The 16,754-nt window shown below is 26.1% G+C and overlaps 1 protein-coding gene across 3 annotated transcripts; it reads right to left on the bottom strand.

Annotated features, from left to right (window-relative positions):
- Nucleotides 1–1,536: 1,536 nt before the first annotated feature.
- LOC145849290 (VPS35 endosomal protein-sorting factor-like) lies at nucleotides 1,537–16,405 on the bottom strand. Of its 3 annotated transcripts, none has more exons than XM_082954454.1 (27): nucleotides 16,355–16,405; nucleotides 16,125–16,289; nucleotides 14,689–14,881; nucleotides 12,761–12,916; nucleotides 11,828–11,861; nucleotides 11,187–11,260; nucleotides 10,559–10,687; nucleotides 10,044–10,128; nucleotides 9,911–9,961; nucleotides 9,357–9,510; nucleotides 8,992–9,085; nucleotides 8,742–8,819; nucleotides 8,557–8,679; nucleotides 8,154–8,312; nucleotides 7,810–7,926; nucleotides 7,680–7,733; nucleotides 7,279–7,422; nucleotides 6,900–6,985; nucleotides 6,677–6,757; nucleotides 6,542–6,605; nucleotides 6,149–6,325; nucleotides 5,023–5,137; nucleotides 4,668–4,810; nucleotides 3,540–3,708; nucleotides 2,991–3,112; nucleotides 2,379–2,528; nucleotides 1,537–1,868 (listed from the first exon to the last, which is right to left on the bottom strand). In XM_082954454.1, exons 1-27 carry the CDS (start codon nucleotides 16,366–16,368, stop codon nucleotides 1,788–1,790), a joined length of 3,012 nt encoding a protein of 1,003 aa, XP_082810580.1. In that variant the 5' UTR covers nucleotides 16,369–16,405; the 3' UTR covers nucleotides 1,537–1,787. The 3 variants fall into 3 exon arrangements, with proteins under 3 accessions (XP_082810580.1, XP_082810582.1, XP_082810581.1); XM_082954456.1 differs by having other exon boundaries at nucleotides 2,379–2,525; XM_082954455.1 differs by having other exon boundaries at nucleotides 11,187–11,257.
- Nucleotides 16,406–16,754: the final 349 nt, after the last annotated feature.

Below are 16,754 nucleotides of genomic sequence, written 5' to 3'. Positions count from 1 at the left end.
TTGAAAAGAGTTAAGCAAACATTAAGGTATTTTTTAATTTTTTTTTATATAAATAAACCATAAAAGGTAAAAAACATCTAAAATTTTAAACTTACCAAACAGCAGGAATCTTTATTACTTCAGAGCTATAGCTTAAACTTGTTTTGTATGAATATAAGCAAAACATAAGTTTTTAAATACTAATTGTGTTTATTTTAAAATTAAAACTTTTGAACGTTTTACTGTTTTTTTTTTTCTTTGAAACTATACATAGTTTTTTCTAACAAGCCAGATTTCCAGAAATTGATATAAGACAGTTATTTTAACATACATCAACTTTGAAGTAAGTATAAACTCTTGCAGTATCTAATGAAACTATATAACATTTCATCTTTACAAACGTATTTTTATATGTAAAATACCATGAGTAAAAGATAAAAACAGTAAAATATGTTCTTTTTTTTCTTGAAAGTACACCTAAGTATGAACAAAAATCTACGATTTACAGTGATTTGACCTGTTGACTTAACTTTACTAGAAGTTAACTATGTAAAGTTATAAAACATATTTTGATAGCTTAACTTCTTGAACATAAACCCAAAGAAGTTAAGAAGCTTACCTTTGTTTAGGCTTTAATCATTAATAAACAACTGTTTAATACAACATTTTCCTTCTCAATGAAAATGACAGCCTAGTTACAAACTAAACTTATGTACTTTCATAGGTTGTTTTTTCCATATTTGTTTTTAATTGAAACTTTTGAATTATAATGTGGTCCAGAGCAATACTTCTTTTGATAAAGCAAAAATTTACTTATAGACACTTTAATAGTTCAGGGACAAAGTAAATTTTGAATAAACTTTTTACCAAGTCTAAATACAGATTTTGTTTTTATTATTCAGTTTTATAATTTGAGCTGAACCTTTTTGGTACTACTTAAAACATAAGTATTTACTAAACTATATGATAAGTTATATTTAATACTTATAACGTTCGTAACTTTAAAAAACCAAACTGAAGAGTTTTAGCTAAGGCATACAATAAAATTTAAAACTATATAAATAAAAAAGAATACAAAATTCCATCGAAAAATAGGTATTGAAATAATTCAAATTTATACTTGATTATAAATAAAACCTTTAGTTTTCATTAATTTTAGATTTTTTTAATTTTCTACGTATTAATTATAGCAAATAAAAAATACCTTTTTTAAATGGTTTAACTATAAAATTCAAGTTGAAATAAACCCGAAAAAAAACTTGAGTTTTTAACAAAAAGTGAGGTTTAAACTTATATTGCGCTTTAAATGAATTAACAAAAAGCAAAAATATATGTGTTTATTTCTTTAACTTTATAAATGTGATAGTCTAAATTAATATATTTAATTTTAAAATTAATAGTAAATAATCTATAAGTAATGTATACATAAACTATATTTTAATAAGACATTGATCAAAATTAAACAGAATTGCTATTTTTTTGTGTCATTTATGATGATATAATTAGAAAGAAATAAAATTATTATATTTTTATAAATACTAAAAAATAAAAGTTGGTACGAAAAAAGACTATGATGTATGTGAATAAAAATGTTAAAAAACTCAAATCAATAACAATTCAAAATAGAACGAAATCAAAAAACCGCCTGTAAATATAAAATATTGCACATTTTACTGCTGAAAAACAATTATGACCTTAATGCTAATTAAAAACTATGAACTTATTATCACTGAAGCTTCAACATTTTCCAATGTTTGCTCAAAAATTTAAAATATATGACAAACATTATTAAGTAAGGAGTTTTGTGACTAAACTCTTGAGTTAAGTTGGAGTTGTCCAACAATATTTTGCAAGCTGTCGTGTCTGGAAGCATGATTTCTTATTCTTTTCTGTGTAAAATTAACTTAAATTAAAAAAAAAATCTTAACAAAAAATTTAGAATAAGTAAAATTTACCTTAAAAACTACTACAAAGTTGTTTAAACAGGCTATAAACATAAAAAACATGATAATTAGCAACAGTTTAGTGTGTACTATTTTTTCGAGCATTAACAGTCATATATATATATAGTTTACTAAAAAATAAAACTCTCAAAATAAACAATACACATGTTTCATTTAGCTTAATGCTATAACTTCAGTTTTTTATATTTCAAAATTAATACCACTAGTACACAAATTACCATTAGTACACGTTTGTTAAAGTTATATAACATTTTTCCTAAACACTTTAAATAATACAGCCGAAAATCATAAGCATATTGGAATAAATTTTACAAAAGTGATAACTAACTGTAGTTCTAAATCAGGACATCATATATTCATTGTCGTGAAAATATTAAAAACTTTAAAAAGAACAAAATTCATACAAGTCTTAACATATAAACAATGTAATCTCACCAGATATTTGACATCGCAGGCGGTATTTTCGCACGCCATTTTCCACGTGGTCAAAAACAAATCCACCATATTTTCTTCACTAGTGTCGCTGTGCGCCAGTAAAGTGTCTAACATGTGAAGCGTGCAGTTGGCTCTGGCGTGCGAAGACTGCTGTTGGTGTTTTGTTTTAAATTTGTTTTTGAGTCATAACTCATTGACTTCTAAATCGATGTTGCGTTTATAAGATTAAACAGCTTTAATGTTTTAATATTAGTTTATCAGGTTTTTGTTTTGAGTTGTGTTTGATGATAAAGTTTTAATAAAGTCGTTTGATAATAAATATATAATGTTTATTTTAATATATTTTGTTTTAAAGATGTGATAAAATCAAAAAATTGACATTTTTTATTTATTTTTTGAATATAAATAAAAGAAAAACTAATCATCAAATAATATTTATTTTATCTTTAAGTTTATTCAGTTTTTAATTCATACTTGTGAATCGCTAGTTAACTAAAAATAAGTTAAATCATTCATAGGAAAACATATTTCAATACTAAATAAAGATCTTTATAACTTATAAAACACTCCAGTAAAATTTAATATTATAAAATAAATTTATTGAAAACAAACTTTTTCAGATTGATTTTTAGGGTTGATGAACTTGTATATCTCTTCAATAACTCCTTTGCTTATTTGAGATATTTGATTCAAAAACTTTGGGTCGTTGCCGTACAAAATTTCATTCGAATCAACTAAAATTTTAAATTTAATCAAGATATGAAAAATTAATTTATTTATAACTAAATTCATAAACTAAATATTTTTTCAAACATTTTTACAATCTAACCAAAATAGTAACTGCAACACCTACAAAAAAATCATTTGACATACTATTTCTTTTAAAACTTAACTTAATTATTAAAAATTTTAATCTAAAAATTGAACATTCAATTTTTATATTTTACACTAAATTTAATTTTACTGAAACTATTTATAAAAACAACAAACATATATTACTTCAATAAATCTTAGTATAAATAAAACAATCTAAAATAAACAATTTAATTATCCGAGTAACACTTTTGAAACAATTAAAAAGCTTACAAAGCAGAAGTCATAACACTGCTACAATTTTTTTTTATATTTAAAAGTAAAAACTTTCATCAAAACACACCGAACCTTTTCTGATGCGGTGCAAGTACACATCCTGGCTGTAGGCGGTCAGCAACGCGAGCGCTCTTATCAGCAACGTGCACTTTGTGTTGCCCGGTATCACCTCGCCGCACTCCACCACTCCGTTCAATAGTTCCCTCAACAAGTGCAACACTCCCTTCTCACTCGTGTTGTCCTGCGTGGTTAATTATATAGTTTAAATGGTTGTAAAAAACAATTGTTGGTAAAATTTTCTTTCAGGAAAACAAATCACTTCAAACTGATGGTTAAATGAAGATCTATAAAAGCTGAAGCCATTAAAGTTTTGCACTATTGAAATAAAATTTAAGGGTCTTTATAACTTTTGAAATAATTATTGACTAAACAGGAATTTTTTAATACTTTAAGCTAAGGGCCATACTAATGGCCCTCTTACAGCCAAATCATACTTATGCGTCGTGCTCACAGAAAACAAAATAAAGAACATCGTATAGCAATTTAATTACTAAAAAAAGTAAGTAAAACAAAAATTATTTAGATGAAACTATTTTATTGTAATTTATTCGTCGTCTTTAATCTGCTAAAGATATTTTAGTTCCTTGCTGAAAATAAATTGCCAAAGTGGTTGTCTCAGTTAGTTTTTCTCTTTCATTAACTTTAATTTTTTAGCTCTTCAAGTCGTGTTTGCAAACGCCTTTTTAATCTTGAACGACCGACTTACCAACTCAGTGCATAGAATTTAAAATACGCTAGTTATTTATCGTCAAAACAAAACCAAGACATTGAGTACAATCACCTACAGTCTCAAATATTTAAAGAAATATAGTGGCCCTAAACTATACACTACTTAGCTTCTTTAATGGACTCATGTAACTAGCACTCAACTTTGTTTTATAAACATCATTATCGTTTTACCTAACTCATTTAAACATTAAAACTTCTATGCTATTCGGCGAAAGCTCAAAGCTGAAAAAAAAAATTAAAGAGATTTAACCAGCTTCATTACAAAAATTTACTGAGTATTCCAAACTGTATTATATACTTAAACAATTTATGCGAATAAATTGTAGATAGTTTTAAATCATTAAAAAAAGGTCTTTTAAATACAAACAGATAACAATATTTCTAACAAGGTGAAACGACTTAAGATCTTACCGGAACAAGGAGCAATGATGAGAGCAAGTTTGTGACGCTTGCAGCGAAATTCTGCCAGAAACTAGACTGCCTCAAATCAGTGAACAATTTCAGCTCTTCGGGTTTTCGGATCAGGTTTATCGCAGTTTCGAACATGGCATCGGCTAATTTGTAAATAATAAATCAATTTATAAATTTAAACTTATTTTTAAGTTAATGGCATGACATCAGCTATTTATCAAAAAATATTAATATATTATTAATTTTTATTGTAAAAAATATTATTTTAAAATACAATTAGTGTTTAAGAAACTAGCGTAACTTCAACTGATAATTTATTCATAAAAACATATCAACTACTTCAAACAATAAGAACCTTGTGAAACGCATTGACTGTTCAAAGCAACTTGACCAGCTTCAACGTAAAGATTCATTTTGTTCAGATTGCACTCGAGCGAGGGGATTGTTATGAACGTGAAAGCGGTGCAAGCCTGAATCACAATTATCACATTAATATCAATACAACAACCTCAATGTTTTGGTAACGTATTACGTTATTTAAAATAGCATGAAGACTCAAATTCTTACAATTTAAACTCTAATTATGAAATGTTTTTTTTAATAAATATATTATTTAAACTTTTATTTTATCATACTGTTATATTAATTAAAACTTTGAGTAAATTTTTCATTTTTTTAAATGTCGAGTTATTTTTTGAGATATGGCCCCTTAAAAGTTTAACTAACAATTAGAATTGTCATGTAGCCTGTTAATTAAAGTTCGTGTGAATACTTTTTACTGTAATAATTATAAAACAAATTAAATTTAATTCATTGCATATGTGCCAGCTTTTAACAAAAAAATCTTTTTTTAACTTATGTTAGTAATATTATAAATCTGGTTTATAATAAATAATAAAAAATAGTCGTATATTTTTTCAATAGTAACTTTTAGTTTATTCAGCAACCTTGACATCAGTTTTAGAACAGCAGTTATAAAAATAAATTTAATTTTCACTATAAAAGGTGTACTAAATAGTTATATACAGCGCGAGTACAAGTACTTAAAAACTTTACTGACAAGCATTTAATCAAAAAAAAAATTCAAAAAATAAACACAAAAACTTTTTTGGCAGTGACATAATTTTTTCGTTGTTCTGTGATAGTATAAAAATCGAGTTGTATTTACCACACCAAAAAAAGGTAAATAATTGTTTTTATATTATATATAATTAGGCAAGTTACACTTTAACTATTTTTAATAAAGCAGTTTTAAACTTTACAAAAAATAGTAATTAAAATCTGGTTTGGACCGTATTTATTAATTTTTTGTGGCTGTTACATATTGTAAAATAGTTAGTAATAAAATATCAAAGTCAATAACATTCCATATATTAAAAAATATCAAAACCTCAATACACAATTTTTTAGATAAAGAGGTTTTATTTAGATTTTTTTGAATTATTTCTCTGATTAGCCAGTATTAATACAAATCAACTCACTCTGACGAACGCGGACGTCTTCTTGGTGTGGTTGCCCTTGATAATTTTTGTGACCTTGGTGGAAAGCATGTTGACGCAATGGACCAGGTGCACCAGCACACGGTCCAGGTTGCAAAAACTCGCCCTGCACTGGACGTAGAAGGCCAACTGCTGCTCGAAGTCCTTCCCGTAGTTAATCTGTTGAATTTAAAATTTTTTGAATTTTTCGGATACAGTTTTGAAAAATAATTGAAAAAGAATCGAACAATTGCTATTTTTACGATAATAGAAAAACTTTGTACTTTTGATTGTTACACTATTAAACCTTTTTTTTTTACTTTTAAATAGAGATTAATTTAAACCGAAACTGGTAAGTATAACAAAAAACAAATAACAAGTTGATTGACAACTAACCTTTGAAATAGAACTGCAAATCAAGTCGGAGTAGTTTTTTCTCAAGTCATCTATGCTTAAGGCACTGAAATAAAATGTTTTTTGTTTCTATAATCTATCAATTTAAAAAACACATGTAGTACACATTTAACAAACTTTAGGGAATCATGCATGGAGCGACCGATGTAAAGTACAACGTTGACCGAAATTGGGTCCATTGTCTGCTCTTGCTGCTTGCTGAAATAATACTTAGGCTTTTAGCTGCAGTAATAAAAGTTTATCCAAATTTGAAATAACAAAAATTCATATAATAAAACAGGTTTAAAATTTAATTTTTAATTTTCAACAACACGTTTACTGCAGAAAAATTAAAAACTACCTGTTGAAAAACTTTGCGATTTTCGCACAAACTTCAGCCTTTTTTTCTTCGTTTTGAAACAAATCGATGTAAGGAAGAAACTTTTCCTATAAGTAAATTGAAATAAAAATTTACACTACAGTAAAAATGACATTTTGAAATATTTATTACCCGGGTCTAAGCAAACTATAATACTTTTAACACTTTGATAAAACAACTTATAAATAATAAACAAAAACTAAAAAAATTAAGACATCGATATAAATTTTTTTACTAATATTAAAGTTTTACAAACTATGACTATTTTAAAGATAACATTCCTTGTTAAGCACACATGTAAAATGAAATAATTATTAATATTAATTATTGTTAATTATTTAGTACATAGAAATTAACAAACCATGTACAGGACTTGTGGTACGGATGGTATGTGAGCGAGCACTTTCTCCAATGCAACAACCAGTTCACTGTACAGACGCTCGAACGACCTGTCCGGTGTCACGTGCTTTATCACTTCTCCCAACACCGTGTTCACTTCTCGTTTCTGTATTATTTTATTTGATTTTTTTATATATGTTTGAATGATATTGATGCATGACAGGTATCAAATAGCTATTTAAGTTGAAAAAATTTAGGAATTGAATAAAAAGTCAACCTGAAGTTGTAAGATTCAAAACATAACAGTTTTTGAAATAATATGTTAAATGTATAATCAAACACTAGATATTAAAACAAAACATTTAGTGAACTATTAGCAAAGCAGAAACAATAATGTGATTAATTACGTCACAAAAAACTCACAGAAAAATATTTTGCAGCAAACTCCATCCAAGGGGTTGCACAGGCGAGAAAATGCTAAAAATTGTTCTAGTTAATATTTAACTATTTTGTATTAACTTACAAAATAGTTTAGAAATTATTCTTAAAATACCTGGGGATTTCTGACTTTAGCAAGAACTTTCCACACGTCGTTCATCAGCGAAAGTCGTTGCGACTCAGGGACTTTCCCTTTTACCGCGCTCTTTCCCAGCGCTTCCAATGCGAGAAGCTTTAAAAAAGTTTAGTATTACCTTGTTTTAAATTTAAGTAACTTAACTAAATTTAGTTCTAGAGATAAACACGAAAATGTTTAAAAATAATTAGTACACTTAGTAAGTAATCTAAAACTAAATTTAAAAAAACATACAACGTACTGTATTCTAAAACCTTTATATTATTATTATTAAGTAACTTTTTTTTTTTAATTATGTTTTACAAATCTTGTTATCTCTTTACCTTATGAAGAACGGTTTCTTCGTACGATGTGATGAGATGGCATATCTGTTGAGCCCTCGACGCCACGTAGTCGCTGTTGAACGAGGAAAGGCAGCAGTTTATCAGCAGCAAACTGTGCTCGCTCTTCTTACACTTCTCCATCACCTCGTTAAGCGTTTCCTGTGAAAAATTGGATCAGCAAGATTTTATTTTAAAATATGAAGGTTGAGAGTGAGTTTATTGTTTCAAATAAAAAGAAAAGCTTTATTTACGTATGAAATGAAAAAACTTAGCCTGAACTATATAAACTTTTATGAGTAATAAACTGCTTTTATTATTATTTAAGTCCGTGAGTTTCTAATATTTTATAAAAAGTACTTAGAGAATGTATTAAATTTTTATGAATAATAGATAAATATATTACCTCGTGAGCCCCGTCAGCAAGGCAAGACAATATCCAGTCGATGGCTGGCTTGTGGTAGCTCAGGTAAGTGTCGAGGGAGATCTTCTGCGACGCCATCATGTTTCGAACCGACTCTCTCTTGAACTGAAAATTAGTTGAAATGAAATGGATATTTAAGTTTTTGCTTTTTCATCCATGTACAATACCTGTTGAAATGTTGCGAGGTAGTCGTAGAAGTTGTACTTCAAATGGCCTTTGAATTCTTGCATGTGCTGCGTTCCCACCTATAACAGTTTAATAAAAAACAAAAATTAAAAGTCAGTAAGTCTTTAGACACAAGATAGTTTGAACAAATTTAACTTAGATTGTGCTTTTATGTACACAAGCAAATTTATTAAGCTTATTTTGAAAAGAAAAAATGTTCAGTGAAGTGTATACTTTCTAAACTTCACCGACCCTGCACAAGTAAGCTCTGATGTACACTCCGACTAGGGGATTACCCACACCTCGCACCATGTTGGTGAGTCTCAACAGGATGCAGTTGAGATCACTGAAAGCATATGGAAAATTGTTTGAAATTAAATTTTTTGTGAATGATCAAGTATTAGATATTGCAATAATCAGCGTGACAACTAAACCAAATATTTTTATAAATATAAAGCTTAAGTACTTCACAAGCTGGTTTATTTTTAAGGGTAGAAGACTAATTTAGCCTGGTCAAACTACAAAGTCTTAAAACTAAGTAGACGCACAATTATTAATTTTCGATAGACTACTAAACATGCACGAATATTTTTACAATCAAAAATCAAAAATCAAACTTGGGTTCGCTTTTGATGAAGGCGTTGCACTTTATGGTGGCGGCTTCGATGCACAGCCTTGGAAGAAGCTCCCTGATTGAAGCTATCTTCAGAAGCCAGTTGACGCAAATCTCGCGAGCACCCGCAGTGATCTTCGACTGCTCGATGGCGCCGTCTAGCGTTTGAAAAGTTTATGTTTTAATTGATCAAAAAATAATTCGTGCAAAACTTTTAGTGTGACATAAAATTTACTTTGATAAAACTTTAAAGACCTAAAACTTTATTGTGCTCTTTAAAACTAATTACTATTTGTATATAAATTAATATTAATTTTAAGCAATTGCAACCATACACTTATAAAATAAGTAAATTTAATAATAGTTTAAATAAATTAATTCTAGTTAAATAAGTATATAAACAACAAACACCTAGCCGCTAAACGAATACGGTTAATATCATTCACTTGGTTGTAAATTTTGTGATCAAAAAATATTTTAATACAAAAACTTTCATATTAAACAAAATTTTTGTAAACATAGATGTTTAAAAACATCAAAATACTAGGTAATACAAACCTTTTGACATTGTATCACACTTTGACATGATTCTATTGAAGACCAAGGAACCTTAAATTAAAAAGTTTAAGTACTAGATTACAAAAACTAATTAATGCTGTAGAAACTCAAAACAACTATTTTAAATACAAACCAAAACTGTCGAGAACGTCAGCTATAATGACAAATTTGCTTGGATAAAACTGCATAACTGAGGTGTCGTTTAGTAGCTTTGCGCACTGCAATAATATTTTACTTTCAGTCACATTAACTGTTTGTTGATTTAATTTTGTTTAAAATTTTACAGTAAAGCTTTTTGGTTAAACTCCATCATTGGTTACAACTTCTAAAATATGTTACATTTACTATATCTAGCAGAAAGTTTTAGAATATAGTAACTAATCTAACCAGCGATTGACAAAAAAAAACATTCAAACAAACTTTATAGTTCGTAGATTTTATATTTGCACTCTACTAAAATAGTTCAATGAAAAATAGTTTTTATCAATTAATACTTACGTTACGTAAGAAATAAAAGATAATACTGTAGCAGTCACTACATAAAAGCCGTTGATAAACAAGCACCTTTGTTTAATTTTCGACCAAAAATGCTTAAGTTCAACAACCTGTGCAATTTTTTTCAAAACAGAACAACAATTAGTTTCAAACCTGTATAGTAATTTTGAGTGCCTTCACTTTCTGTCCCGTCTGCCAAGCCTCCTTCAGCATTTGCTTGAGTTCTTGAATTCTGTTGATGAACTCTTGCTGGGTCAGGTTCTTGAATTCTTGAAAACCACCCTTTAAAAAACAGTTGCAACTATTTAAAAAACATACGTTAATACATTTTTTTATTAAATTGAAAACTTGCCAGCAAATTTTCAGATTCTTACATTTTAAATTTAGTTTGGTACTTAAATATAACTTAAACATTTTGTTTGTTTGTTTTTAATAACTTAAAAATTCACATTAAGAAATATTGTACTTCATGATACAACTATTTGTTTAAAAAAATGTTTGTATAGTATTAAACAGTTGTTTTAAAATGTAAATGCAAACAGCAGATTCATTCATTTGATTTTTATTCTTAGCCTGTTTAATTACTTTGTTATATCGTTGGTAAAAAATATAATAATTAAGTAACAAATAACTTTCTAAATTTTAAAAAATAAGGCTTATGTTAAATTAGATATGTAAAATAGTAATGAGTTAGTCAAAGCAATTTCAAAAAATGAAAACTTTATTTCAATAGACGCAGAAGATGGTATATTTAAAAATTTATAATACATTTAAACAAAACCTCTTCAAAATCGTCCAGTTGCCCGAGTCTGGTTTTCATTTTGTCAGATACTGAAGCTTGATAGTTTCTACCTGCTAGTATAAAAATTTCATTTGAAAATTAACAACTAAATAATAAGTAATTTCTTCAAATACGAGTTCTATAAATTTAGTTAAGTAACAAACTGAATATAAATTTGTTTTAATATGTAATATAAATACCAATCATAAATTATTAACTATGTTATAACTTAATTCTTATTAATACGAATTCTATAAGTTTAAGTGTGTAAGAACTTGAGTTTATAAAATTTCTTTAGTTCTTTTACAAATACAATTACTTGGATAAACGTATATAACTCAACACAATTTTAACTTTTTAACAAAATCACTAGATGTTTAGTTAAGACAAAACAATTAAAATGTAAATACATATTTGAACTTTTAATTAGAAGACTCTATGACGGTTTTTTACTTTATAATTAAATTTATTTAGTGTTTCTTCTTGCTTATAAGATTGAGAGTCTGTAAAAACTTTGTTAGGAAAATATAATTTTTTTTCAAAAGTTACATAAACATGTAGGTGAAGCATATAGCATTGTTTGGTATAACACATATATTAAAATAAATTTTGATACTATGAATAACAAACTTTACCCTAACCTTCTTTTACTGTGTCTCCTTTTGCAATACTAGTCTGAAAAATTTGTTTTTTTTTTAATTATAGAACTTTGTAATTTGTCAAATTAGATATTTAATTTTATTTGTAATACATTGTTGTTTAATCATAGAAAAGAATCTCAGCAACTGAAATAATAAATAAAGTGTATGTTTAAAAAGTTCAATTTAATATTTTTTCTAATAGGGAGCAGCTAAAAGAGCAAATAATTTTAAATAATTGAGAAAAAATATCAGTCCGTAGTATCCGTTTTAGCTAAAAAAAACTTCCAATGCTGGAGAAAATAGAAGAAAATTTTATTTAAAATGTTTTATAATGAAAGCTTACAAATGTGTTTTTTGTTGTTTATGAACTACTGGCTAAAGTATGTACACTATTTTAAATTAACGTAATTCGAAAATAATGTAGTTGCAATTGTTATACTTAGTTTAAACATTGTATTAATAACTTGATCTGATTAGCCTAGAGTTTTTCGAAAAATTAACTTAAGGAGTTTTCGACTCCTTTTAACATTTTATGAGCCAACTTTCCATTCTTTAAAACTAACAATATAAAAAGGTTTAAACGTTGTATACATTTTATTAAATTTTTATTGCTTAATGAATAGTTAATTACAAATTTATTTAGTTCTTATAAATGTAAGAAATTATATATTCAAACTTGATTTTTGTAATTTTGTGATTAAGATTTTTTTTTTTTTTTAAATACATACAAAATAAATCTTAATACACTAGTAATCTAAATTTATAATTGTATTAAGATTTTTAGGACTAACTTAGTAGTTTAAAAACCACCTATCAATATAAAAAATTTATTCAAATTTAAATACTTGTTACTAACTAGGCTACTATTGAAAAGAAAATATGAGTTTTGAAGTCAAGTAAATGAAGAGTAATTATAACATTCAAAAAACATACCATAGTCAGAGACATTCTTTCATTTGTGGTGAACTGATTTAAAATTTTCATTTTATAGTTTGTCCATTGTTCATCATACTTTTGGTTGTTTTTATTTGAATCACTCTGGTCATCTTCCAAATCGCTATTCAATGTTGCCCTTCTCTCAAGTGTGTTCTAAACAAATGAATACAAAAAATTGCATGAGCTTTAACATTGAGTTATCAAACTATTAAATTTAGGTTAAAGCTTTATGGGTCCTAACTGGTTTGATTTATTTTCTAACTATTTTGATAAAACACTTAATTTAATATACACAATAGAGTCCTTATAAAAATGTGACTTTTGGACTTTCAGCTAAAAATTGTTTTCTAAGCGGCAATTATCACAAAAACACCTGGTGAAAAAAACTAGCTGGTTTTGAAAAAAAGATATTTTTTATTTGCTGAAAAAAAAAAAATAACATAAACTGTATGAGACACAAAAATGCAACCATTTTAGTTGCAAATCGTTTGGGAAAATTTTCACAAAAACACATTGTGTCAAGGTTTTTTGTAAACTTCCTTCAGATTTTTTGAACTTCTTCAAGGTTTAAAAAAATGAGTTTTTTAATCCATTTAAAATATTAAATGAAATTTAAGGTAAAAACTGTGTTTAATAGTTAAAAACATTGAAAAGATTTAGTAGAGCTATATTAAATGCATATTTTGATGAAAAAAAATTAATGATGCAAAAAATTTTTTATCTTTATGATAGACTTTTTGTATATAATCAAAATTTTGTTACCATTTATGTATAAATTCTTTAAAATTCAAGGTTTTTTAGCAGTTTTTATTCAAAACTCCAGTTTTTTTGCTTAAATTGTCAAATTCCAGGCAACCCTGATTGTATGGAACTAAAAACGATTTGAAAAATATTTTTAGAAGACATTTTTTGATTTTCTGTAATTTTCTATAATTTTCATTAAATTTCACTTTCTTTTGAAAACCTTATATAGTACTTCCATAAATCTTTCTTCAAATTGTCTTTAATCCACACATGTATTTTTGCATTAGTAAATGTCAACTAACTGTAAATTTTTTTCAACTAAAAACTCTAAGGTTGCATTTTTTGGGTCCCGTACAATTTGCATTGGATGGTTTTCAGAAAACAAAAAAAAAGCCTCTCTATGTTAGTTTTTTAAAACTAGTTAAAATTTTGCACATGGTGTTATGGTAATAATTACCAAATTTAGAAGAATTTTCTATTGAAATACAAAGAATGAATTTATAAGCACCCTAATGTACAAAAACACAACTTATTATAAATCGTATACAAACATCTTATATAAAACTTGAACAAAACTTTGAAATTTGTTTATAATAGTCTTGTAATCATATATATATTTTTTAAATACTTTATCTCTTTTTTAAACTTTAAAACCTACCAACCTGATTGGAATTGCTTTAGTAAAATCTACAGCTTAATTTTAAATGATATATCATCATACTACAATTTACAAAACGCTTATAATTACGAACTAGACTAAAATATATATAACCTAGCAATAACCTTTTGTGTGATTCTTTAAAAATTTTGCTGTGTATTTTATTTTGTTCTGGAGATATGTGTTAAACATTGAAAATGAGTAAACGATTCGAAAATTAGTTATTTTTTATATTATAAATATAACCTTGCATAAATAATCATTTTTAATGTGCTTGTTAATATTTCAACAGTTTCTTAACAAAACTATTCAATGACAAAAAAAAAATTAAGTTAACATGAAGTAGAATAATACTCTATAAAGTAAAAATTTTGTAAAGTTAAGACTATCATCAAATTTTTTTAATATAAACTAATCCATAAAACTAATCTTACTACATTTTTTATTTCAAACTCAAAATTTCAATGCAGTTTGAAATAATACTATAAGTAAGGCATAAAACAAAAGTAAGTAAGAAAATAACTTTAATAGTTGAAGAACTCCTTTTTTTCACATTTGACTCTGAAAGTGGAATTGAGAGAGCGTTTGAAAGTGGGTCAAATGATGTAGAATTTGTAGATGAAAGTGGGTCAGTTAATGTGGAAAGTGGGTCACTTGCTGCTGGAGCAGAAGACAATGCAGACAAGGGGTCAACGAATTCTGTTGCTTCCACTTTCCTGCATACACTTTAATTAAGTTTTCTATTTTCTATGTCAAAGTATTAAAAATAAAGATTTACTAAAATAGTTAAAATGCTGACAATAGTTTTTTTTTATCTCAATATCTTTTTATTGCTGAATATCTCTAAACTTAAACAAGCATTTATAAAGGACAATTTAGTAGTTGGTTTTAATTCAAACCTTAAGGATAAAACACTTGTTAAAATTAAGGGTGTACTATACATCAGGTTGGATTCAAAGAGTACATTTTAACTTTAAAACAACTTGTTAAATGCAAAAGATAAATAGAATTTTTATAAGAAATACTTTTAAAAGAACTTTTCTTTTGCTTACATTACACAGTTGTGCTTATTAAATGACTATATCATTTCAGTTTTGCATTTAAACACATTATTTTATAAAGTATAATAAATTATACTTTATAGTAAAAATATTTAGTAAAAATTTTCAAGACCACAGCAGCCATAAATATATTCTAACAAGTCCACACAACAATAAACTGTTTTAAATATATCAGATTGGCCAACTATAAAAAATTGCTTACTCCTAGTTTAGACCTTTTTCTGCAAAATAAAAACATTTTTTACATGAAAAACTTATGCATAACCACTAACACTTTGTAAAAAAAATTGTGAGAGAAAATTAAGTTATTTTTAAAAGTTTTCTATACAAACATAGAATAAAAAGTAAGAAAGTCTAAAATAATTATAATACATATCATCTGTGTGATTTTCAAACTTAGAACCTTGTATTAAACTTATTGTTTTATTATTCGAATAAATACTCAAAGTGATATGTTTGAATTGTTTTTTTTTTAATTTAATGAAAAAAGTTATAAATTTATCATAACTAAAACTAAAATGCTATATTTAACTATTTATGAGCTTAAACTTTATTCATGTTATATATCATTAAACTGTAGATTCATATACATTTTGTAATATTGTAGTCTTTTTTAACTTAATTACATGCTTCCTTTTATAATATTCAATTTTACTTCAACTAAAAATTATCAAGTTTTTAAAAGTCTTTAAGTCTACAAAATGTCTAGTAGCTTAAACGAGCATCTTCAAAAAAACTGTAACAAGCATCTTGTTACTCCCTTTACCCACAAACTTTTCTTTTAATAAATGCTTTTATTAAGTCACAATATGTTTAAAAACTATTACATTGTGTTCAGATGATCATTTTAAATACTAATAAATGTTAATCAGTTAAGTAAAATAAATCAGCAAAATACTTTGGGTTGTTTTGAGTAGTTTTTTGAGTTTTTTTGACTGTAGAAGTTTTTATTGCAGAGGTAGTTTTAACAGTGATCAACTTCAATGGATGGTAATCATCTCCATTGACAACTTTGCTAGCATTTATCTTTTTTTGCTCATTATACTTAAATCTCTGAGGAGCCCTTAAATAAAATATTCAGACTTTAGGTACTATTTGTAAAATTGAAACAAATAAACTAAAACTCACCAATTTTTATTCATCTTAAACAACTCAGTTTAAATGATAATTTAAGACTCTGTATTAAATAGCAACTTTTAAAATTTTTATACAATAGATGTTCATACAAATTTTTACAAAACAAATTTAAGCTTTAATTAATAATAACTATTTAATTTTCTTTTCACTTTAATTTATTCATTTGAGTTTAATTAGTATTGACAGAAGCTTTGTAGATATTTTAAAACTATTTTATAGTAAAAATGTATAACTATCTACATACTTAAAAGTAAAAAATATTAGGGTATAACTAAAACCTAAAATGAGTCTTTATAATTAATTAAAAGTTTAACTTAAAAGGTTTAATCTATTTAAAAATTGTTACTTTAACAAATATTTAATTTTAGTCAAAACTTATATAATAATTACT

The sequence above is a fragment of the Thalia democratica genome, chromosome 1, assembly GCF_965202585.1.
Source record: "Thalia democratica chromosome 1, ktThaDemo2.hap1.1, whole genome shotgun sequence".
Lineage (NCBI taxonomy): Eukaryota > Metazoa > Chordata > Thaliacea > Salpida > Salpidae > Thalia > Thalia democratica.
The sequence above is the reverse complement of the archived record's forward strand: the minus strand, read 5'-3'. Positions and strand labels throughout refer to the sequence as shown.